A 24,812-nucleotide genomic window follows, 5' to 3' on the forward strand; every position below is an offset into this window, starting at 1 on the left:
TAAGCATTTTCTACTTTTGCACGCTTTGCTCCTGTGTTCAATTATTAATAAACACAGGAAAAAAGATAGCGGTGACTGAACCCACCATTTGGACCTGTAGAGATCGTATAGATGGCATTCGTGCTTCTTGACAGGACAGCGTACGGTTGAACCTCCCGAGTCGTCGTCTGGTTCGTAGTCCTGGTCGCCTTCCTCCGACTGACGCTTCCTCTTCTTACACTCTGTTTGAACTGACGGACAAAAAACCCCACATTTATAAGATTGAGAACAAGACTCCAACGTTTGATCATGGTCAAAGCTGCAGTAGAAAGAGGAAACTCATAACCTCTAAATGATTCCCCTGAGACAGCAGTTGAGTGATAGAGAAAGTGGGTTATATTACTGCCTTTTAATTTTTTTTAAAAGCAACAGCAATTGTCAACATATTGTAGCCAAGTGGAAATGATGTTGTGAAGCAGTTGCTCTGACCTGACCTGTAATTCACTGCATGGACAGTGATTTAATAATAAGAAGCACCTGTTGGATCCATGTGGGTTATTTTGGGCATGTGCTGATACGCACGAGGTACATGTATACTAACATTTGAGGGGGTTTGATTTGACCAGCTATACATCAGACCAGGGATCTGCTGCATAGCTGGTGTTTGAATTTATTTTCTCTTTTTGTTTGTTTCTGTGGTGAGGAGTAGCTGTATGTGGTTAATTATGTTTATTTTAGTTTGGTTTGCAGCTAGTCAGCAACTGTCTTGGTGGTATTGCTTTTTCTTTGTTGTTGTAATTAAGCAGCTTGCTTCAGGGCCATCACATGTTGCTGTAAAGTGGTGCAACAACCAGTGTGTAGACTGACTCGTGTGTTTGTTTGCCACCTTAAACTGTGTGTGAGATCTGTGGTTCCTTCTGTTTTTACCCAACATCTTTATTTATTTTTGAATAATGAATATATAATTTCTTAATGGCGTTTGCACGTGTGGCTCGACTCACCATGGGGATCCTGAGAGATGGAAGGCACGCGGATGCAGACCGTGGTCTCCTTGGTGACAGGATGGACAGTGTCGGGGCCGTAGACGTTGGCGAAGGAGAGGCGGAGGTGCTGCTCCACGGTGCGCAGGCCGAAGTACTTGGTGTTCAGGTAGACCAGCGAGTGCAGCAGAGCGGCGGCGCTGTGCTCCCCGAGCTGCCGGCTGCTCCACAGACTCTGCTCCTCCACCCGACCCCACAGTGAGCCTGGAGGGAGCAGGACACGATTTAAAATACACTCTAGAAAATCTACTTGTACTCGCTATAACTCTAAACAGCTGCCATGACAACATTTTGTTTTTTGTAGAAGTTTGGCCACGTTTCAATGTAGTTAATTAAAGTCCCCTTCCACTCAAATATGTTTTTCTACAGTTGGATGTTTTTAGATCATGGAATTTTTAATGATGTAGAAGTAGAAGTAATAGGGATTTTAAAAGGAGTATTTATACTTTTTTGTGGAAAAACCATATCAGGCACAGAAGTATTTCTATAGGTCTTATTCCAGGGCTGGAGGGGAACTTTAAAATAAATAATTTCACTCATTTAAAATGTGGTTCTCACTTTTTAAACAGATTTTTTTGCAGTGTCCTCATATCATATTAAGTACAATCACAACATATCAGTATGTGAACAGCAGAAGAGTTATAATCATTGGACACAGCTCACCAATAGAGCAAACTGTTAACAGCACTGCATGCAGTACTGATCCCTGCCACTGTGCCTGTCCTCCATTCCTCACACAACATGTGCTCACTAAAATCTATTCATTGTTTCTTGGTCTGTCCTCACCATCAGGAAGCACGCTGGGCTGCCAGTCCTTCAGGACCTTGTTGAGTTCTTCACCAAATTGCTGGTAGCATGGGTCGCTGAACAGGTCATCTTTTCGGCCTTTGGAGTGAAGATGCTAAAAAAAAAACACAAAAATGAACATTTAAGGAAAAAAGGCCAAATAAATATAAGCTGTTATCCATGGTTGCTCACAGAGATGTTTGAAAAGTGTCCTCATATTTAAATGATCATCACTGTTTTCAGGATGTGAACAGCAAAAAATTATAATCACCGGACACACACACACACACATCTGTACATTCAGGCACATCTGCAAATATTTACTATTTTCTGGATTGTTGCTAAAAGTTCCCTTCCCAGAAAAAACACAAATTATCTTCTTGAAAGGAATTTTAAAGAAAGGGAGCAGCAAGTAACTGCAGGCCCAGAAAAGCCTGAAGTAAGTCTTCAAGTCTTTTTACTAATTAAACTTTACACAAACCTGTTAAATCTTTAACATCTTATTAGTTTTTAAAAAAGAGAAGAGTTAGTCTTACATTTTTCTGCCAGAAAAACCAAACTCCAGAAGACTTTGGACAATCCTCTGCTCCTGTCTGCAGCCATGCTGTTGCTGCTGCTGCTGCTGCTCACATGTGAGAGCATGAGGGAAGACTGTGCCTCACTAATGTGTGTCCTACTGGAAGCACTTCCTACAACTTTGGTTCCTACCTCCAGAATGACTATGGAGGGAATTTTAAATGGAATGAAAGGGAACGTAAATGAGGGTGATTATAGCTTCTCATTTTCACTATGTTTCAATAACAGTATTACAGCATATTTTAGTCAAGTAAACCATTATAATTATGTTGGTAATTGTAGGAAAGTCAACAAAAATGGTTTTGTGCTGTTAACATTATAGCATTTACCAGAGAAGCGTTGTATTTGTTTCCTCTTTTTTTCAAATTTTGTAAAGGTTTTTAGGGGTGTTTTTGCCTTTTATTTGATGGTGACAGTTGACATGACAGGAAATGACTGGAGAGACCATAAACTGTATATAAAATGGACGTAACATCCGTGACGTCACCCATTGGTTTGTGGACTGCTGCTTGGAAGCGAATAGTTTCGGATCTGAGCAGCGCCATCTTGAAAATTTTCAGTGCTTGCCGGGTAAAAAAAACCCACGGATTCTACTTATATGGGCATCAGGAGGAGCATGAGGTGCCCTCCTGAACCTGTGAACCAATCAACCTGTCAATCACAACGTAGCCACGCCCTAATGCATACCGTGCTTTATCGTCACATATAAAATCAGGGAGGCCAAAATTTCAAAATAAAAAAAAATATAAATGAACATCATACTGCATTGAAGAAGGCTTTAAACTAGCGATTGAGACCATAAACACATTTTGAAAACGTTTACTGAGGTTAGAAATCAAGTGAGAAGTTGGTGAATTCTCCATTGACTTGTATAGAGACGGAAGTCCTTTTGACACCAAAACGGTCGCCCCCTGGTGGCCTTTTGATAGAATGCAGTTTTAAGTTACTTCCGCGTTGGCATCATTTCAGAGGACCGGAACTCCCCGTTTGGTAGAGACAGAAATAGGACGCACAAAAGTCCCCATCTAGACCACAAATGCTGACACACCACTGCACAATTCAGCTCACAACCTTTCAGGTCTTTTTTCTTTCTTTTGTCTTTTTTTAAACAGTATATATATATAAATTGTATGTACTGACATATTGGCGACTTTGGTCTAGCTCAGGGGTGCCAAATCTCCCTACGCTGGTAGATTAGACTATTTTATGTTTATAAAAAGGAAAGAAAAAGAACTTTGAGCTTATATTGCTTGTATGAATCATTTGTGAGCAGTTGTTATTTAGCCCCCTTACAATATGGGATTTCAGATCATTTATAGCTGGTCAAAATTAAAAGTAGCTAAAAAACAAGTACAGGCACTCCTGGTCAAGGTTCTGTTGTTTCTGTTGTGGTACCAACCTGCTGGATCCCCAGACAGAGGTAGAGGATGCTGTCTGGAGAGTAGCGCTCCCCACTTGGCCTGCAAACCTCCCTGACAAACTGGGACAAAGCCACGTTCAGTTCCTCTGAGCTCAGCGACAGCAGGTTACTTTTTGAGCGAGCTGCAGGAGCTGAGAACACACACAGACAGGTGTTAGCAAAAACATGCTACATGTTGACCCAATATATCAATCAACCTTTCATTTTCAGGTGAGCAACGCACCCAGACTCACACTGTAACCACTTTGCCAGGACAGAAAGCAGAACGGACTGGTTAAGCTTACCTAGTTTGGTGCCGTCCTTTACTTTGGTGTCATCTGATTGGTCTGGAGGAGACAACGCCCAGCGTTTCCAGGCATTGACGCCGTAGCGAGCTTTGAGAGGCAGCGAACGTCCTTCTGAGTGTCTGTCTGCTGGACGAGAAGGAGACGAAGACGACGAGGCCGGACCTGATTTCTCCTCCACAGCCTGCCTCTTATTTCCCTGAAAACACCAACACAGCAGTTAGTACACAGTCGGTAACGGTTCAATATAAAATTCTAACTGTCACATGTATATACGCATTGTGTGTGTGTGTGTGTGTGTGTGCTCACTTGTCTTCTGGGCTGTGGTCGAGGTGCAGACTCCTGTGTCTCCTCCTTCTCCTCTGCCAGGACTGGAGGTAAAGAAAAGCCCATGTCCTCGTCCATTCCCTCCAGGACAGGAACAGGCTCTGAGGCTGAGACAGGAGACAGGAGACATCTGTTAAGTTGTTTCCTCTTTTGGTAAACGGTATCAGATGAGAGAGTATCAGTGACTCAGCTTTAGAATGAGGTGTTTCAATGACTCAGCATGTAGAGATCACCATCAATGAATCGATGGGCATTCAGAATTTTTTTATTTTTTTTTAAATTCAAGTGTCAGCTGTATACATGCAGCAGTGTTGCCTGTATGAACAAAGCCTCAGTGTTTAGATGTTCAGTAGATCGGCATGTCAGAGATAAGCGACTCTTTAAGAGTTCAGTGCCTCAAGGACACTGACACAGAGTTATACTGTGATGGAGATCACCAGTCAAATCACAAGACTGCTGCTGACTCCTGATATGGGTGATGTCTTCCTCTAAAACCCATCTGACAAGTCCTTTGTGAGAGAAAAAAATCTCACTGGTAAAAATCAAGTCAGTAATCCACTGATTGCGGTAAGTGCTAGATTTAATTTCCTCTCCTCTAAAGAACGCTATAATCTAGTTTGTTTACCACAGAGTCCAAAATTTAAAATGGCACCAAATTTCATGGCAATACATCCATTGGTTGTTGAGATATTTACCCTTCAACCACAAATTGTAAACCTCATGGTGGCGGTAGAGTTAAACTCAGAGGATCACCAAACTCAGCAGCATTCATATCTGTACTAAGTTTAATGATGATACAAGATATTTCAGTCTGGACTGATATGAGTGACATGTCTTATTTCCAGCCTCCTCCCTGTATTTGGTTAATGACCTCACACCCCTCCTTTGGACAGCACACCAAACCTAAAAACCTCTGCCCTGAGGAGGGGGGAGTGGTGGTGGTGACGACAGCGTGTCCAGAAATATCCAGAGGGTGGAATTTTAATCTCAATTACTGCACTGATCCATTAAAACCCCATACAGTCAGATGTTACATAAGAGCCACTTCAGAGTGAGAGTCTCAACTTGACTTTGTTGAGACCGAGAAAGACGGGAGAGGAGTAATTAAGGTAGAATGAGCTTTTTATGGCCTTTAAATGGTCAAATGATAAATTCTACATTTCTCACTACTTGGAGCTTTACCCTGTTTATACCTGTCATTAACATGCATCACGGGTGAGCCAATCACAAGTGGACAGCTGAGACTCACTTCTGTTTACACACGTGTCTACTATGCGTCTCCAGCTGACCACTTGTGCCCAGATTTCGTTGCTGCCTGCATCACTTCCGAGAAAGGGTCAAACAGCCCTGCTCACCGGTTATTACGTCAGTCGGACAAGTGCCAGATTTTTAGTGAGGGCTAAAGAGCTACTAAAACTGTTTCAAGATGTACGAGCTATTCTAACTGTTCACATTACTCTAACCACTTACATCTGTGCTGCTCTTCATTCTTTCAACCGTTTACCAAAACAACCACCACATCCTGGCAGTTGATGACATATTTTTCTGTTACATGCCGGGACATCAGGACAGATTAGTGTTTACTAGGGGTGTGATGAGATCTCGTGCGAATAAACCACAATTTAACAATTTATAAGTGTGTTGTTTTATTTGTGTATTTGTGTGATATAGGATTTTTGCAATTTACTTTTAATTGTTTTTTATTAGCAGTATGTTATAATTTGATTCTTTATTTTATTTATATTTATATACTAGAATTTTTGGTATTTTGGGGGGGGGGGGGTTGTAGACAGTTAAATGCAGACAAGCTTACCTCCAGTTCAGAGGTTGCTCAGTAATCTGAACAATTCCAATAACATTAAATGTTTATGAGTGTGAGGAAAGATCTAAAAAAGCAGTTCAAGGAATGATGCTTCCATTCAGTTTACTTTTGTGTGATGATGATCATGACATCTAATCATGCTTCAGAAATGCCTTAAAAATGCAATCGTGACATGGAAAGAATTTGACAAACAAAAGCGGCAGAAACTGTGATATGGTTGGGGATCATACCCATATTTTCTGGGACTGTGCCCGAAATACAGACATTTTGGAAAGATATAAAAGAAGAAATGGAGAAAATCATGAGAACTGACATTCGCCCTTGGACCCACTACTATTCATATCGGACAAAAACACCTGAACCCCTATTTACCATTGATCAGCGCTATCTGATGCATATACTGTTGATGACGGCAAGAAAAAATGATTACTATTAATTGGTTGAGGCCTAACCCCCCCTGCAAAAGCACAATGGATACAAAACAATCAGACACAAGCCCAAACTTGGTGATTTTGTTTGTTCTGTACAGTTAAAATAGCCTGTTAATATTTATGAATGGCAATGAAGTAAAAAAAACAAAACAATCCTTCCCTTAAAATGTAATCCTCACCTTTTACAATACTGTTGATAAAATAATGTATAAATAATAAATAATAATACCCAAAAGGAAAAAAAAGCTAAATGTCTTTTTTCAGATTTTTTCAGGTTTATCATTGGCTCACTAGCTCACCATCAAGCTTTGTTTACCTTGAGGGAAGTCTGACTCCAGGTCCAAATCAGGCTCATACTTGTCGTCCTCCTCCTCCGTCTCCTCTTCCTTCACCTCCTCCTCCTTCTGTTGCTTTTTCTCTTCTTCCCTCTTCCTTTTTGTCGTCGTCGTCTTCTCCTCCTCCTCCTCCTGCTGCTTTTCTTCCCTCTTCCCTTCCTCCTTCGTTGTCGTCGTCTCCTCGTCCTCCTGTTGCTCCTTCTCCTTCTTTTCTTCCCTCTTCCCTTCCTCCTCCTCTGTCGTCGTCGTCTCCCCCTCCTCCTCCTGTTGCTCCTTGTCCTTCTTTTCTTCCCTCTTCCCTTCCTCCTCTGTCGTCGTCGTCTCCTCCTCCTCCTCCTCCTGGTACTCCTTCTTTTCTTCCTTCTTCCCTTCCTTCGTTGTTGTCGTTTCCTCCTCCTCCTCCTTCTGTTGCTCCTCCTCTTCCTCGGAGCTGCTGCTGCTGCTGTTCTCATCCCCTACGTGCTCCATCTTCACCTTCACTGCTTTCACATCTGAAACACACAAACGGGCAGGTTGAAGCATCTTTTCTTTAAGTGTAACTCCACTCTGTTTGATTGGAACAGCAGCAATGTCTCACAATCAACAATCTTTGAAAACCTCAGAAAATAAAATAAACCTACCTGCATGGAGAGATAACGCTTGAAAAATACATTTTTGATGATACAGAGCAGGTTTTAAGACCAATAATAAAAGCCAGTAAATAAGAATAAACTGTGCAGTTCTGGACAGTTTTACAGAGTTGCACAAAGTCTAAAATTCATTTCTAAAACTATCTGGTAAACTTAAAAATCTGTAATGGACACAATTTTTATAACATTTTTGATTACTTTAAAGTATAAATGGTAAGTGGACAGCATTTGTATAGTGCCTTTCTCGTCTTATGACCACTCAAAGTGCTTTTTACACTACAAGCCACATTCATCCTTTCACACACACATTTATACACTGATGGCAGGCTGCCATGCAAGGTTCCTGGTCATCAGGAGGAGCTAATCATTCACACACCCATGGCACAGCCTTCAGGAGCAATTTGAGGTTCAGTATCTTTCCCAAGAACACTTCAACATGTGGACTGGAGGAGATGGGAATCGAACCATATCGAGATCTCGTCACACCCCTACGAACCATCGATCTTCCGATTAGTGGCTTTACCTCCTGAGCTACAGCTGTCCATCACATAAACTATCACAGTTATAAAAAATGAAGGTGATGGTTCATTATTACAAGCACAAAATCATGATTTTTGTACACATTAATTTCCTCACCGCTTAGCCTCTAGAAGGTCGTGGGAGGGATAGAGCCAATCCGAGCCGTCGCTGGACAAGAGGCGGGGTACACCCTGGATAAGGCTAACATACAGTAGACAAACAACTATTCACATTCACACCTACGGGCAATTTTAGAGCCACCAATTAACCTAAGTTGCATGTTTTGGGTCTGTGGGAGGAATGCGGCGTACCTGGAGAGAACCCACGCAACCTCCACACAGAAGGGCCCCAGCTGGCCAATGGGTTCGAACCCAGAACCCTCTTGGTGTGAGGCGACAGTGTTAATCACTACACCACCATGCCATCCATATTTCATTCTTAAAAAAATTTATCCAAGATGGTCTCAGTACTTTCTATTAGAATAGTATTCATTACACCTCTGATGTCCAGTGTTTTAAATGGAGATGTTCTTCTCGTGAGCGTACCTGGCTTCTGATCCTCTGCAATCATCTCAGCCATGGACAGCAGGTCGGCCTCCAGGGGGTCAGAGGGCACCTTGGTTTTCAGCTCGTTGATGGTCTGGATGATCTGCTCCGCCCCCTGCAGGGTGGTGGGCAGGAACACAGGCACAGGAACCTGGATGGAGGGGGAAGACATGATGATCTGTAATCAGACCACTTCGACTGCCTGGGTGAGGTTTATTCCAGCAATTCAGAAATGATTATTGACAAATATAACTATAATAAATCCATTTTCAAAGTTACGTATGTATTTGTTGCGTTGGCTCTTTTGTTCATACAAAAGTAAAAAATGGCACCTTTAAAAAATAATATTTGTTTTGTTTGTTTGGGTGTATGTGATCATTTCTTACCGGTACAGGCAGGGAGACTGGCATAGGAGTGATCTGGGAGTACATGTTCATTGGCACGGGCATAAAGACGGGCACAGGTATGGGTATAGGTATGTACTCCCTCTTCACACCATCATCCACATCTGTAGACACACACAATGTTAATATTATAAGTGAAACACAACGTATATTAAAATGTCATGAAGTGATGAAGGGAAAGCAGTGAGAATTATGCCAACCTACATATATCTGTTAAACTGGATCCAGGTGAAAGCGCCACCCAAAATATAAAAATGTTCCAATAAATAAACACACTACATATTTCAGTTCACAGCACTCCTCTCAGTGAAATGCTGTTTACCTGTCTGTAATAGTTTGCTCTGCATGTGTGGTTTGCAGTAGGTAGCCTTGGTCAGGGTGAGCGGCTTGCAGAGAACCGCCTTGTTCTTCACATCCCTCATCAGACCTCCGCCAGCGTACGCCACTGTACCCTGGTTCACCAGCTGCATCATGGGGGGAAAAAAAGAAGTATAAGTAAAGAATTAAGTGGAAAACAGAAAGAATCAGTTACTATGTGTGAAGTTAAAACAAATAATGGGATTGTGTTTAGGGACAGCAGATCAGTAAAATGCATTCGTTGTTAGTCTTTAACTATATTTCCATCAGGAGGTGAATTTAAGGGAATGATGAAAACTGTTTAAGGCCGACACCTTTTCCAAATTCTTACTTACCCCAAGTTTGGCCCCTTGCACTTCAAACCCTGCAAAGAAGAAAGAGAAAGACATCATACCTTTGTTTAATGGAGAGTGACAAAAGTAATTCTATAGCATTATTCTTCATTCCCTATTCCATAATCCTTAAAGGACAGTGAAATAAAAAATATATTTTCCCAGTTTTAAATCAGGAAAAAAAAATTAGTAGTATTAGTGGTATTTATTTTACATCAAAATCCATCTTTTCTCTTCCTAACTAAAACATTTTCAAATGTTTGATGACCAATCTTAAACTTGGGGGCGTAAAATTCATCCAATCTAACGTGACTTTATGTGACTAGTAGTAGTAGTAGTAGTAGGTAGCAGATCAGCATCATAGAGGGAAGTCTGTGTTACATCAGTGAGCTAAAACTTTGTTTTAATTACTAAAAGAATGTGCTGGAAGTCTAATTCATTCATTTCTCCCTCTTCCTCCCCCTGATGTAAAAACACGGGTGTAGCTCTGTATCTCTACACAGCTCCATATTGCAACATATTCATATTAAGCCACGCCCACATTTAAGCAGTCCAATCAAATGTGAAAGATTTGGATATAAATCCCTCTTATAACTGCACATCACTCACATATTGTGTGTTCACAGGGAAATACGTCACAGTACTGAAACTAAAGACACCATCTTCTGTTTCACTCTGACTTTAAATTAAATATTTTACGTTACTTCTCAAATAACACGTAAACATGAGCTCAAGTGGGTTATTTGTGGGCCTTCCTATTAATATAAAAGGAAACCCTGACACCCACACCCACACCCACACACACACGCTCGCACACAGTTCGTACCCAGGCTGCTGTTCTCTGGGCCTTTCTGCGTCACCATGATGGGCTCGTTCTGCTGGCAGTAGAACTTGAGCAGACACTGCTGGTCACAGAACTGCTTCAACTCTGCTCTCCACATCACGGACTCGGTAAGGTTACCCTGCACCTTACAGCAGTCACACCGCGACGCCTAGTGGCCACAAGCAAAGTTTTTTTTAGGATAGTAGCAGAAATGGAAATCTGGGGTACATGCATGTTTTTTAAATCTCTTAACAGGGCGGAGTGTGAGCGGACCTTGTAGTACCAGTCGTGAAACTTCTTGGCACACGTCTCGCTGCAGAAGTCCCGCGTCATGCCGCCCAGCTGCCGGGTCACACCTCTCTTACAGAGCTGGCTGCAGTGGTTGCAGGTGACGCACTTCAGACCCAACCGCTTGATGAAATCCTGCTTAAATAACAGCTTACAACCTGGAGAGGAAAACAGAAGAAGCAGAGGAAGAGAAAGAGATGGAAAGAAAAAGAATGAAAGGTCAATCACAATATAGATTGATCAAAACTGTCAACATTACTACTCAGATGTATCGAGTGTCATAAGGAAGAGAGGAGATTAGTACCTTCGCTGCAGAATGGTTTCTTAACCCCGGAGAACTTGACCGTCTCGTGTAACGTCTTCTCTTCTTGACATTGTTCACAAAACGTCACGATGCAGTGGAGCTTCTTGTAATCCTCGCAACACGCCTTACTGCAGAACTGGTACACCTTATCCTGAAACCACAGGACACATTTGGATAAATATACTGTACCTATTCTGGGTTTAAAGGGTCACTCCAACAATTTTACACATGAAGATCAATTTACTAGTCCTGGTTAGTAGTTTGGGCTTAGAGACAGAAACCCTGCACTGCAAACTGGGGACTTTGACTTTACAAGACATTGGCATGTACCCGTCAGGAAAGGTCTAATGAAAGCTGCTATCAAGTTGCACCATGGGAAACGTAGGATCCAGTGCACAAACCCCTCTACATGCTGCTTTGGTCTACCTGGGTGAGACTGAGCTGAGTGGAATAAGAAATGAAGCCTGTGATATCCGTATGAAAAAAAGGTCTCACCTCCCAATCAAGAGTTTCGGGTTTGAGGCTGAACGCTCCTCGACAGTAGTTACACTTCAGCTGGACGGTGTTGTTTGTGGTGGAGAGCGGCGTCTGTCCGTTAGTGGCCGTTTGAAGAGTAGCGTTCTGTAAGAGACCACATCCCACCCACAAAATGAAAAACCTCTCAAGACCTGCAGCCAACTCGTCTAAAGTATCTTGATACTTGATATATGAAAATGTATCACCTTCATTATCAACAAAGTCATTAATGAAGCTAATTAACACTTTGATGTGCAAATATTTTCTCACAAATGTGTCTTCACATGAGGGTGCATTAATATGAACTCTGTATAAAGTCTGATAGATTTATGGTCGTTTCAAGAAAATCTGTTTTCTCCTTAACATGCAAAGTTATGCAAGTTGCTGCTTTAAACTAATCAGGTCATGGACTCTTTAGGGGGAACCTGTTTGTGTTTTGAGCCGCTGTTTTGATGAGGATACATCAAAAAACGAGACAGAAAACGGCTAGACTGTGACCACAGTTAACCCGGGTTTTAATATAGGTAGAACATTCACGTTATTTCCATTATTAAATGTATGTTTTTCTTGGTGTCTTCTGGTTTGAAATGACAAATGAGTCCCCACCTGGAACTTGGTGACACACTGTGAGCTGCAGAAGTTGAGGATGTTTCCCTCTGGCAGGGTGGCTTGATACTGCGGTAATGAATTCCTCTTACAGAAGTGACACGAGGGTTCTGTGTCTGCACAAAGATATCAAACATTAAAACTCACATGGTTATTGATTTATAGAGGTCCTTTTATATAATATACTCTTTATTGTACTTATAAATTCAGTGTTAAGTATTTCTCTGCTGATTTGTCAATTCAGGTCATCAATTATCAGACACAGAGGCTACAAGAGAACTACAAACTTTGCTTTTGGTGACTTACTGTGGAAGGAAGTTGACGCCAGCTTGCCCTTGTTCATGCAGTTGACAGAACAGTAGGAGCCCATGGTGCCGCCCGCTCCGAGGCTGTGTAGCACCTCGCCGGTCTTGATCAACGTTTTGCAAGTGAGGCAGCTCGCAAGCTTACTGTGGGCCTGTGAGAGAGGAGGAGAAGAACATCACGTCAAACAACAGGCGACCTGATACTCAGGAATGACAATAAGATGACATTAGGTCATTGATAAAGCTAAATGATCCATCAATTAACAAATATTGAAGCGGCATGACCTCTGGAATCTATTATTACATTGCTTGTTAAAATGTAAAGTATCTTCATTTGGTATGTGCTGTAGGACCTGTCGATCTATTCCTCTCCTCCTACAGACGTTTGATGCATTGATGTGATTGTACCACTCTGATTTCAGTTCTTCAAAAGCTGATTTAAAACTGAAAGGTAGAGACTTTAGACTTGTGTCTCTACTCTACAGATTACAGACTGATCTCTGTGGAACTGACAGCATTTTCTTTTCTCTTTGGTCTGATAAAGGAAAGATAAAGTATGGTCATTTGTAGACTCAGTGGAGGCAGGAAGCATCTGCCCACCAGCCACAGAGGCTAGTACTACCTAAACCTTCCAATCAGGTTTGTTTCAGTATTTTACCAGCAGACTGAGTTTGTTCAGGATGGTTCATCATCATTACTGGACACACTATCTGTTTAAACTATAGTATATTTCAGTTTCACCGACCGGTCTAATGAGACAGATCACAATGATTTCCTCTCTTTACCAGCAGACTGTCCAATAAGCTGGCGTTGCCAAGCAACAAATACATGTGCAGCCTCTAATTTCTGCCTAATATTTCTTTGCAATACAATTTGGCTGTAATGTGTTCTGTAAAAACTGAATCCTGAGCACTGGTTTAAGATGCACATGTTGCATTAATGATATTACAGGAGAAAATAAGGTGACGCATGTCTCATTATACCCAGCCAATCATGGTTTGGTGCACTTACAGCAGTTTATTTATATATCTGACTGATAAAGCAATGACAATGGTTGGTGATATTTGTACCTCCACCAACTATAGTCATCCAACACAGCACCATTATCTCTGTTTTAAAAACATTAGTGCAGTGCCTGTGCAAAATCTGTTTTACTATACAAGGTCACTCCTATCAAAATGACTGATAATTTGATGCATATTATCCAATTAGTCAAATTTTGAATTTTATTTTTCAAAATTTCAGTAACCCATATTGACCCGAAATCTGAGAAATACCCAACTACTACTTTATATTAGTAGGGGGAAGGGCAATTAGAGTGGCAAGACGCTATTTATGCTTATTTCAATCATACATTTCTCATTTCTTATCCAAAAAATGTCAAACTTGGCACTGCACTCACTCGTGCCCCTAGCAAGAAACCTGCCAAGTTTGAAATGAGTGGGCTTTGCATGTGTGGGATTCTGAAACGTCCTTAAATTCGGGACCATAAGGCCTATCGCTCGTTTTAATTTGAGACCTTGCAGTCGGAATTGTTGTTTGTTTATTCAAAGTCTAAAGACAGTCCAAAGTAGCCTGGGCTATTCCAAGTGTTTTCAGTTTCATCCATTTTTTTGAGGGTCTAAAGTGTATTTCACATTTTAGCTGCCAAAGCTCCGCTGCCTTATAGCCTCTCTAACTCTGGTCCTGCGCTGTGCTCAGTGTGCTGTGTGAGAGGGGGAGTGGCCAGCAGCTAGAGCGGCAACAGCACATGTCTGCTTCTTTTACCCATATATTTACATTTCTTATCCAAACAACGTCAAACTTGGCACTACAGTTACTCATGCCCGTATCAAGACACCTGTCACGTGAAATGAAATCAATCGGATGAACGGTTCGAGAGATATGCCAATAACAGACAGACAACCGGACAAACAGACGTTCCTGTCATTTATAGATAGATGGCTTTAAACAAGTCTGTGAAGCCGTTTCTATGCATAAAATAACACAAGTCAATCTGTACCAACTCACCCAGGTCCTCCTACTTCGTGTCATGAATTTTCTTGAAAAAACTTCTAAGCTGTTTTTTCTTCTTCAACAAAATTACTGCAAATAAACTGTGGCATCATCTGTAAAGTCTGAACATCTACTTCTCAACTTTAGTTGTTCCTTGTCTGTTCCCAACTCAGCCACCTTCAAAGATTAGTGTAGGCTTTCTTTTGCTTCTATCCTATTCCCAATAAAGCAGGACCTCCATGATCTCATTATCACATCAAACTGCTTAATAATTGAACTGAATAATGATTTCCTTCTTTTATATACTTCTGGTTATGTTGCAGTTCATTTTGCAATAATCAACCAAAACCTATTTCAGGTGGGATTAGCCCAGACGCTATTAGTTGATGATGTCATTAGTAAGTTCAGAAAATTTTGAAACTGCAAAATAGTATGAGAAGTCATCCATGGAGACTGTTTGGAAAAGGGTGGGCACTTTCAAAAGATACTTGGCAGGTGATTGGATGACTGGATTCACAAGATCACGTGAAAATCCTCACAGGACGCTGATTGTTTCCAAGCCACCGGCGGTTCAGACACAAGCACATAGAAATGTTCAAATGTGTTTCGATTTTCCTCCATTACCCCATCCACTGGAAATATGGTTTCATTTTTATCCTAAGACTACATATTTCTATACTGAATATGTATATGATAAAAATCGGCAGAAATAAGCTCATCATTTAGCAAAACTTGTGCAGCCCGAGTACTTTACATACAGGGTGCTCTTCACTTCCATTTTCAGTTCTCTCTAAAAAGTCTATCAGACAGCTGCAGCTGATTCAGAACACTGCTGCTCTAGTCTTCATTAAGACCCAGAAAGTGGATCACATCACTCCAGTTATCAGATCTTTACACTGGCTTCCTATCTGTTAAAGAATAGTACTGTTGGTTTATAAAGCACTGAATGGTTTACAGATCTGCTGCTACATTATGAACCATCCAGACCTCTCAGGTGGTCTGGGACAGGTCTGCTTTCTGTTCTCAGAGTCAAAACTAAACATAGAGAAACAGAGTTCAGTTTTGATGCTGCACATATCTGAACAAACTCCCAGAAAAAAAGCTCTGCTGCAACTTTCAGTTCAGCTTGAAGACTTTTCTGTTTGCTTTTTATTAAATCACAATTTTAGGATTAATATCTCACACTGCACTGTAACTGTTTTTATCTATCTTTCTCTATTTCAGCTTAATTTTATTTTCAATTTAACACGTTTAAATCATTTAAATGTCTTGTTTGTTGCCTTTATAACCTATCTTGATGCATTGTGTTTTATGTAAAGCACTTTGAAATGCCTTGTTGTTGAAATGTGCTATACAAATAAATTAGCCTCGCCTTTTCATTGGATATCTATGTCCTATCATTGGCTGTGTTTTTATAGTATATAGAGAGTAACAAGGCCGGGATAACCATTCTATTGTTTTTACGATTTTAAATGCTGTGGGGGCTTTTTCCTAACTGTGAGGAGGAGGAGGGGTCACCACATTTAAATGAATACAAAAGAAACTTTGACATGAATCAAAGTTCTGGCTATCACAGCACAGACTCATAATTTGAAATGTGTGCGCCTGAATGCAATAAATGAAATCAATCACACGAGCTTCAATCAGGCAGCTTCCACACACCTGCAGCCTGTGATCGGGCCTACAGTACCTGCTTGTACTCCCTGATGCAGTTCTGGCAGCAGAAGCGTTTCTGTTGGCCGTCGACCAGCAGGAAATGGTTGGCCGACGCTCGGCTGGGTAGGTAGTCACCGCATTGCTCGCAGCAGTTCATGATCAAGCCGTTTGCCCGGCGGTAAACGTTGAAACACGTGTCGCTGCAGATCTTGTGGGTGACGGTCTTAAAGCTAACCTCGTGCCGGATCTGCAGGCAGACAAAATAATGGAGAGAGCCTCATGAACTCAACTTCTTTTAACATTCTTTTAAAGTGTCGCACTGGTTAGCTGTGGCACAGTGACGCAGGTAACAGAACAATCCTACAGCCTTAATACTGTATGTGTAAGCTAGACAAGTTAACCTAGAGAGAAAGAAGCTCAACACAACAACCACCTAACTAACAGTCATTTTAGTTGTGAAAATCAGCTGCTGGCAAGTCTCCCCAAAAATTACAGCTGTAATATTTAAAATGTGAGGTGTCATTGTCATGCTGTCAAATCACAACTGAAAACTGTTTCTGAGCCCCAAAAACTCAGTTTACACACTATTTATACTATTAGTGATGTCACAAGATGCTTTGACTTTTCTATAATATAAAATCTAGCCTTTTTTCCCCATCATTCAGTTCACCTGAAATGTTGATCCTCCCCTTTAACTACCACTGTCATTCTTATGACTTTACTATTTATATGTAATGGTAACGCCCATGAGAAAAGTAGGCGTTCATATTTGGTAACCTTCCTACGATAAGAGATATCAGTAATTTTAACTGTTCACACCCTTTAGCACGAAGAACAAAAGATTAGAGAAGCGAAGAAAAACAGGAAAGAGGTGATACTATGAAACAACACAGATCAAACAGAAGATTTCATACTGTCAGTGTTGTTATTAAATACTCTAATTAGGACCAGTGTTAAACATTAAAAAGGTGGAATGTGTAGTATTTAGTGGCATCTATCAGATAATACTTGGAATTAATACATGTGTTTTAATCAGTGTGTAATTACCTGAAAATAATAGCTGTTTTGCTTTTGTTATTTTAGAATGGGCCCTTCATATCTACACAGGGTTTTCAATGTCTTGTCCATGTTCAGACTTTTCAATAAGGCTGACATCACCGAACCTTCAACCTGGTTTCTCTAGTTAAAGGATGCTTTCTCCTACCATGTGTGCAGGCTGCTGCCCCCAATGTGACAAAACCAAGCTTTTTGTATGAAAAGGTCTTCAGTTTAATACCCAACATGTTGTGGAAGAACCTGGATGAAGATCAGCAAATTTGAATATGTTTCCAGTGGAGTTCCTCGGCAGTGAATGAGGGGCTAATAGAAACCTAGACAAGTGTGAAGAAGTATGTGCGTATCCTGCATGTGGGCCGGCAATGGACGCTGAGCTGAAGGCCTGCTGAAAATGGGCCCTAAGAAGGCATGGTGGGAGCGAGGGATGAAGAAAGGAAACACGGCGTGAGCGCACAGAATGAAGGCAGACGGAACACGACAGAGAAAAATATTGATAGTGACCTGGAGAGAGACAATAAAGGAGCGAAAGAGAGACAGTGGCAATAAAACAGCAGTGTGCTTATTATGTTTTTTTTATGGGATAACAATCAAAGACAAAATCAAGACAAAGGAGGGTGAAAAATGCACAGAAAATCCAAACTAAAGCCGTAAATATCGGAGAGACGATGAAACTTAATGTTCAACAGCACTGTAGTGAGTCCTATCTCTGTTAAGCTTAAAATCATCAGTTTATGTTGACTGTTAATTTTGAGGTTGTAGCTGTACTGCAAGGCGTTTAATGCATTACATTGCATAGTTGTACTTAATAAACTGGTGAGTCAGTGTATTCAATGAATGCACTCTGAGCTGTTTCCCTTCACTCTTATTTTAACTCACTGCAGAAGTATTAACATGCTGCAGCTTCTCTGCGGTGTCTCACCCCTTTTTTCTTTTCTTTTTTTTTTTTTTTTTTTTACAGCTGGTTTCTTCTTTGGTTGACCTTGGAAACAAGACTTCTTCTTCTGTTGCATTAACTGTGTGTTGCTTTGGTTAACAATCCCAGATCAGCGTAAGGTAGTGGACTGTGTGTTTTCAGAATCACTGACCTCTGTGAGCTTCCCGCAGACGGTACATTTGGTTTTGAGGCCTGATTTGGGTGGGTTTTGCTTGTTCTCGTATGCGCCGAGGCATCCGGTGCTGCAGAACTCCTGGAAGGACTCGCTGGAGTCAACCTGGGCGACGATGGTACCCTTCATGTTTGTTATGTCCCTGGAAAACACGCAGCAGAGGAAAAGCCACATCTGAGATATTAGAAAAAAAACACTTAACACCTGAGAAACACAACTTACAGGTGGTAGTTCAAATACAAAAAAATATAGTTCATCTTACTTGAAATTCAAACTTAACTGTTAAAATCTTATTCTTGCATGCACCCAAAGGTAATGCCCCCACCCTAAACACTACATGAACAATCCTGACTTTCATAAAACGTCTCCTTGGTTTTCCAGCACCATCTGACCCGACACTCACTTTTTGCACATGGTGCAGCTTTTCTTGGGTGTGGGTTTGTGTGAGAAGGCGGAGAGGCAGGTGGTGGAGCAGAACAGGTGTGTGGAGCCTTTCCGCTGGTAGGCCGTTTGGCCTTTCTTCAGAGGCTTTTTACAGTTAGCACAGGTCACCTGCAGTGAGCAAACACAGCTGTGACTGAAGGGGAAGTTTTACGACAGCAATAAGTCATCTATGATATTAGTCTCCTTCTTTATAACCCCTCCCCAATTTCCATCATGTCCAGGTGTGGTTTTGAGCTAATGGCACAATTTGCACTGGAGGTTGTTGAGAAACAAGTGGGATATTAAAAGAAGTGAAGAGGAAAAGTTGGTGAATATTGTAACGGGTATGTGTTACATTTCACCTCTTAACAGATCTAAAATAAAATATGAATTCCAGCTTGCCCATTTGTCTCTGTACAAATACACATACAGACAGTTTCTCTTTAACAGCATCTCATATGAATCTTCTACAGTCGTGCTTGCTGATTATTTTAAAGGCACACATGCTTTCAAGTTGACCAGCACAGCAGAATTGCACCAAATGGTAAATGGATCACATGTTTTTGTGTCCATGTGGTTTAAATTTAAAAAGGGGTTTAAATGTGAAAATAAAGGGTTAAGGTTAGATATGAATAACTTGCACAAATTCTTTTTTTGTGGACAAAGCATAACATTTCTACTATTAATCCATTTTGAGAATATATTAGAGGATTATGGCAAAAATATCTAAGTGGTGTAACCATAAAAACTTTGTACCAAATAATCAATTCGAGTAGAGCAGAGTAGTGTTAGAACTGTATAATGGAAAAGCCCCATTAAATACACAGAAGGTAGATCAAATATATATATATTTGACATTTTCAGGAGCATTCAGTAGTACTTTTGGTAAAAAATGGTGCAAAAGTCATTTCAAATGACATAAACCATCAAAAATACAAAAATATTTGTCACTGACCCAAATATAAAAAAGGCATAGCACACTGATACAACATATTATTCAGATACAGAAGCTGAAGAACCTCTAAAGGCGTTTCTACATCAGCATGGAGGGTTAGTGTGATATACATATCATCAACCCATGTCCACAAATAAAAAAGTCTGTGTGCAGCTCAAAAATTATGACTATGTGGAAAGTGTGCAGTGTCCTTCTGTACATAATGAACTACACAGGACGTTACTGAACATGATGTATCACCTTGACTGTCCTGGGCTGTGGCTGTGAACCTGGAGAAGACGAGGAGGAAGACTGGCCTGGAGGTTTGGGCAAGGAGGTGGCAGGTGACGGAGAGTCCACCCCGGTTTGTTTTTGGTTGCGAGGGACTGAAGCCGACTGGGAGATCCATGAGTCTGGAGGGAAAGAGAGAAAAGAACCAGAGAGCTGTCAGTTTTCTCCATCCTATATCTCAATTTTATCTGAGATGAGAATAAAAACAACACTAGTGCCGTGATGGCCTGCGGTGGTAAAACAATTGCTCGAAACGTCACACAAAATTTTTTATAAATAACAATGAGGGTGAGTCAAGGGGTGAGTCATCTTTTTTTTCATTTTCTTCTGGAACATTATTGAGATTATTACTGATAACCGCTGGAATATCATTAAGATGGGCCCATCAGATACCAAGCACAGTTCCTGACATTGATATTACTGATTTTCTTCCCACTTTGTCTCTTGTCTAAATGTTATGATTTGTGGAATTCTTAAAGTTGGACTCAACCTTTCGACAGTTTCTTTATATGATGGAAGAATGTGACTATTCTGTGCACATACTTCTGTCTACTACTTTTGGCCATATTTCAAAAACGAGTGTATCTTTGTGTGTGTTTTCTAGTGTTCGATTTTCAGTTTGTCTCGGTCTTTTTCTGGTGTGCTCCTCTTCCCACCTGCCCATTCCCCTCATTAGCCCTGCCCTGCCCCTTGTGATTCCCCCTTGCCAATCAGCTCCCAGCCTGCCCTTATGTTGTGCCACCTGTTCCCTGTTGTTTGACTAGTCTGCTTTGTATTTAAAGTCTTGGGCTTTTCTGTTCAGTCTTTGTCGGATCCTTTGTCTAGATTCGTCAAGTCTAGTCAAGTTTGTCTAGTTTTGGATCCACCTGCTCTGCTTACCATGACACATTCAGCATCATTGTTTCAGAATAGAGTATTTCAACCCATCATACGATAAACGGGCACATTTTTTTGCATCTGTTTCACAATGCTGGTAAAACCGAAGCCAGCAGCTAAACAAACATCGCTGTTACCGTAACCCCCGCCGGTCCTGCCGACCATACACTTGTTGCATCTTTGGCACAATTGAGGTTTTCTTTTGTGAGGTTGCCAAACAGGATAAGAAGCAGTTTGGTTGAGAAGCGGCTGCTAAAAATGTCTAGCAGGAAAACAATGATGCACCCGAAAAGAATCCTCTAAAAGCCTTTGATTACTTTAAACAACGGCTGCAGTCAACAGCACCATCTGGAGTCCAGGTCCAATTCCTGAGGTCTCATCTTATCAGATCCCAGACTTCGGTACTGACCACCAACCACTAGCAAGTGTGTTGAGGGGCTGAGGACTGTCATGAATGATTAAAGCCCTGCATGCACAACTCTCCATAGAGCTGCTATGGTTCGAATGAGTTTTTCTTACTTCTGGAGGAAACAAAGCCAACTCTCCATAACCTGATTGACTCTAAAACTCAAGTTTACATATAACTGGTCAGCAATGATTTCTTTCCTGCTCTCAACCTTAAACTATTGACTTTCTCTGGATGTTAACACCAGCTCCAAATTAGGACTAATGGTAAAAGTGAGGTTACAATAGTCCCGTTTCCATTAAGGAAGTTCCGGGTAAAATTTAGGAGGCAGTAACTTTACAGGAATGTCCTCTCACTCGGTCCTCTCAGCCGTTGTGTCTCCATTGCAGAGTAGGACCTCGATAGGACCCAGGGGACTCTGGAGGTGACGTAATCATTCTGCAACAGTTTATAGGCGCTTATTTTGGCGTTTTCTGTTGACATCACAGCCCGCCTTTGAGTATACCCAATCCAGACTGAGTCAACCTCAAGCCCCACCCGAGAATCTTTCGGGGGCGCACAGAGTACATATGGAGACATGGTATATGGTATGGAGACATGCATCAACGGTCACGGCCCTGTAAAATCACCCCAAAGTTCCTGCAGTGGAAACGGCTCTAGTGAGAGAAAACCCTCCTTCCCCTTATTTAAATGTATTGTGTATTCATAGCTGGTAAAGTCCAATATCATATTCTGTCACCTTTTCCAAAGCACTGCAAAGTTTGTTGCATATTGTTTTCAGTGTGTCTCCATTCTCTCTGACAGTCATCACTCGGTTGGCCCTCTTACAGCTCTCATGGTCGCTTCCTCCTCCGTACTCTGTTTTGTCTGACTACACAGCACTATATTCAGCATCACAAGTTGTAACAGTGGCACTGCTCTGAGGTTATATTGTAAAGCCAGCTGTTTGTGTTAGATTAACCTCTGGATGAATCATGGAGAAACTAAGCTGTGGCTGTAATGTTGTAACTTCATATTTCAGACTCTCTTATGTCTGATTCCACAATGTAATATTCAGCCTTGTACCATACAACTAGTTTTCTACCATATATACTGATGTGCTTTGCGTCACAAAATGAGTAGGAAGCTCTGGATGCAGGCAACATGGATCAAGTTAAACACACTAGTTGAAAATTTGCAAACTTCTCCTCAAATTCCAAATGAGGTGGTAAATTAAGAGGAGAGGCTAAACAGCAAAGAAGAAAGTTTGAACCCACCTGTTAGAACACAGTCAGAAGAAGATACTAAGAGTTTCCTCACACTGTAATTATTACCTGTCCTGTTGTGCGACCCCGTGTCTCCATTCTGTACCAGCTGGTCTATGGAGCCCGAGCCCCGCCCAGGGTTGAAGGAGGCCGTGGGTCGACCGGGTGACGCGTTGTCGGGATTGAGGCTGAAGGCGCTGCTGATCTGCAGGCCGTTCTCCTCCACCTGGCATTCATCTGCCTGGAGACGAGGAGTTTGGGTTAGTTTTTTCAATTCTGTTACAAAACTATAGAAAACAAGACGAACGATAAGGATGATTTTGTTTGAGACTAAAGCAACTCGGATGAATAAATGCAGGCGCAAAATATCAACTCTCAGCAGGATCATTATAAAGATATCATTATGTAGTTTGTCAAGTATAATAGCAGAGGGAACACCTGCTTTCTACAATGTCTTATAAAAAAAAAAAAACAATAAAAACTTAACAGAGGCGTGGGTGAATGTAAACAATAAGGTGGCAACATAAATGTTAAATAAATAAATGAATAAAATCAGTTGTGATGATTCTCACCGCTGCCACCCCTCCCTGCAGTGATGTCACAGAGGTGATCATCAGGTTCATGTCCCCCTCGATGTCCACCGGATGAGGCAGGGTATTTGCTGTGGAAACCGCTAAGCTCCCTTTCTCGCCCAGCGTGGTGACGCTGGCGATCCTGATTTCCGAATCCGGGTCTGTGCTGCTGAGGGCGCCCGGCGAGTGAGACGCCGAGGAGCCTCCGGGGGGCGCCGATGAGGAGGAAGTGTCTTTCTGCTCGGAGTCCTCCTCGTCATCGATGATAATGGGCTCTGCTACTGCGGTTGGAGGAGGAGGAAGAGGTGCTGCTGCTGCCGTGGATGCGCTGGAAAGCGCGGGAGGACTGGGGATTCTGGAGGGTGCTGCTGCTGCTACTGCTGCTGCTGATGTGGACATGTCTACGGTTGCCACGGCAGCAGCAGCAGCAGCAGCAGCAGCGGCAGGCAGCTCGAGGCAGTCTGTGCTGGGCGTGTCTTGGGGAAGGGTTGTGGCTGAAGGAGACTGGGGAGCCTCCTCCTCTACCAGAACCACATCATCGTCATTGTCCTCTGCGCCACCCTCCTTTGTGGCTCCATCTTCCGTTACCATGGAAACTGCGTCCCCGGCCTCAGAGGAGGGGGGTGTGGTCTGCTGCTGCTGCTGCTGAGGGGAAGGAGTGGCATCCATGGGCTCCACCCGCTCCCCTGCCTCCTCTGCTACGGCAGGGTTTGGTTCCGACTCCTCGTCCATCGCTAAGGCAACCACCTGGCAACACACAACAACAACAACAAAAAGAAGAAAGCACAGGCAATTAGGCGAAGGCACAGGCAATTAGGCGAAGCCAGCGCCGCTGATTGGTTTTATGAAGTCTGACAGCTGTACAGGTAGCTCAGGTATCCCCCCCAGAGGCAAGCTACCCACCCTACCCACCCTACACACACACACACACACACACACACACACACACACACACACACACACACACACACACACACACACACACACACACACACACACACACACACACACACACACACACACACACACACACACACACACACACACACACACACACACACACACACACACACACGCCTGATGAAGACTCATTACCGGTGCTACAGCTGCCACCTCCTCTGTGTCTGAGTCATCATTGGCTGCCTTCTGGTCACATTTGACAGTCTGAATACCCAAAATATCACCTGTAGCTTACAGCCCTACAAATACTTTAGATGTTATTAGTCAAGTGTATCAGATATTTATCATTTCTGAAGTGCAAGATTTCTTCTTTTTTTTTTTTTTTTTTTACAATTTAAGTGAACTGGACATTTATTGAAAAAAGTCTCATTTGCAACCATGCGTGTCCCATATATGAGCCTCTGCTGGGTTCTCTCCACCACGCACAGCTACAAGTCTGATTTGAGTGAAAGCTCTGGGATGCGTGCGCGGTGAGAGAGAGAGAGAGAGAGAGAGAGAGAGAAATTGTCCCTCAATATTTTCTCTTCCGATTTGAGGTGTGACAACTCCTTAATTCGGAGTCACACCACTACAGAAAGACAAGAGAGACATTTCAGGCCTTTTTCCCCCCTGTGTGCTTGTTTAGTAAAGTTAATAAGAGTGTGTAACAGTGGGAATTTACAGGG

General features: G+C 42.0%; 1 protein-coding gene across 1 annotated transcript in view; it reads right to left on the bottom strand.

Annotated features, from left to right (window-relative positions):
- Nucleotides 1-23,919, bottom strand: part of zmym2 (zinc finger, MYM-type 2) — a gene marked incomplete in the record, with an annotated part of 26,925 nt that extends 3,006 nt beyond the window's left edge. The window contains 24 exon segments of the mRNA XM_062431675.1: nucleotides 86-230; nucleotides 981-1,223; nucleotides 1,806-1,920; nucleotides 3,781-3,932; nucleotides 4,086-4,284; nucleotides 4,395-4,519; nucleotides 6,982-7,024; nucleotides 7,388-7,491; nucleotides 8,694-8,844; nucleotides 9,080-9,201; nucleotides 9,420-9,561; nucleotides 9,790-9,818; nucleotides 10,613-10,778; nucleotides 10,883-11,055; nucleotides 11,202-11,352; nucleotides 11,697-11,822; nucleotides 12,324-12,439; nucleotides 12,630-12,780; nucleotides 16,314-16,526; nucleotides 18,421-18,583; nucleotides 18,845-18,993; nucleotides 20,060-20,211; nucleotides 22,685-22,856; nucleotides 23,188-23,919. Of these exon segments, the coding sequence (XP_062287659.1) occupies nucleotides 86-230; nucleotides 981-1,223; nucleotides 1,806-1,920; nucleotides 3,781-3,932; nucleotides 4,086-4,284; nucleotides 4,395-4,519; nucleotides 6,982-7,024; nucleotides 7,388-7,491; nucleotides 8,694-8,844; nucleotides 9,080-9,201; nucleotides 9,420-9,561; nucleotides 9,790-9,818; nucleotides 10,613-10,778; nucleotides 10,883-11,055; nucleotides 11,202-11,352; nucleotides 11,697-11,822; nucleotides 12,324-12,439; nucleotides 12,630-12,780; nucleotides 16,314-16,526; nucleotides 18,421-18,583; nucleotides 18,845-18,993; nucleotides 20,060-20,211; nucleotides 22,685-22,856; nucleotides 23,188-23,919 (4,034 nt within the window).
- Nucleotides 23,920-24,812: the final 893 nt, after the last annotated feature.

This window comes from Scomber scombrus, chromosome 13 (genome assembly GCF_963691925.1).
Source record: "Scomber scombrus chromosome 13, fScoSco1.1, whole genome shotgun sequence".
NCBI lineage: Eukaryota > Metazoa > Chordata > Actinopteri > Scombriformes > Scombridae > Scomber > Scomber scombrus.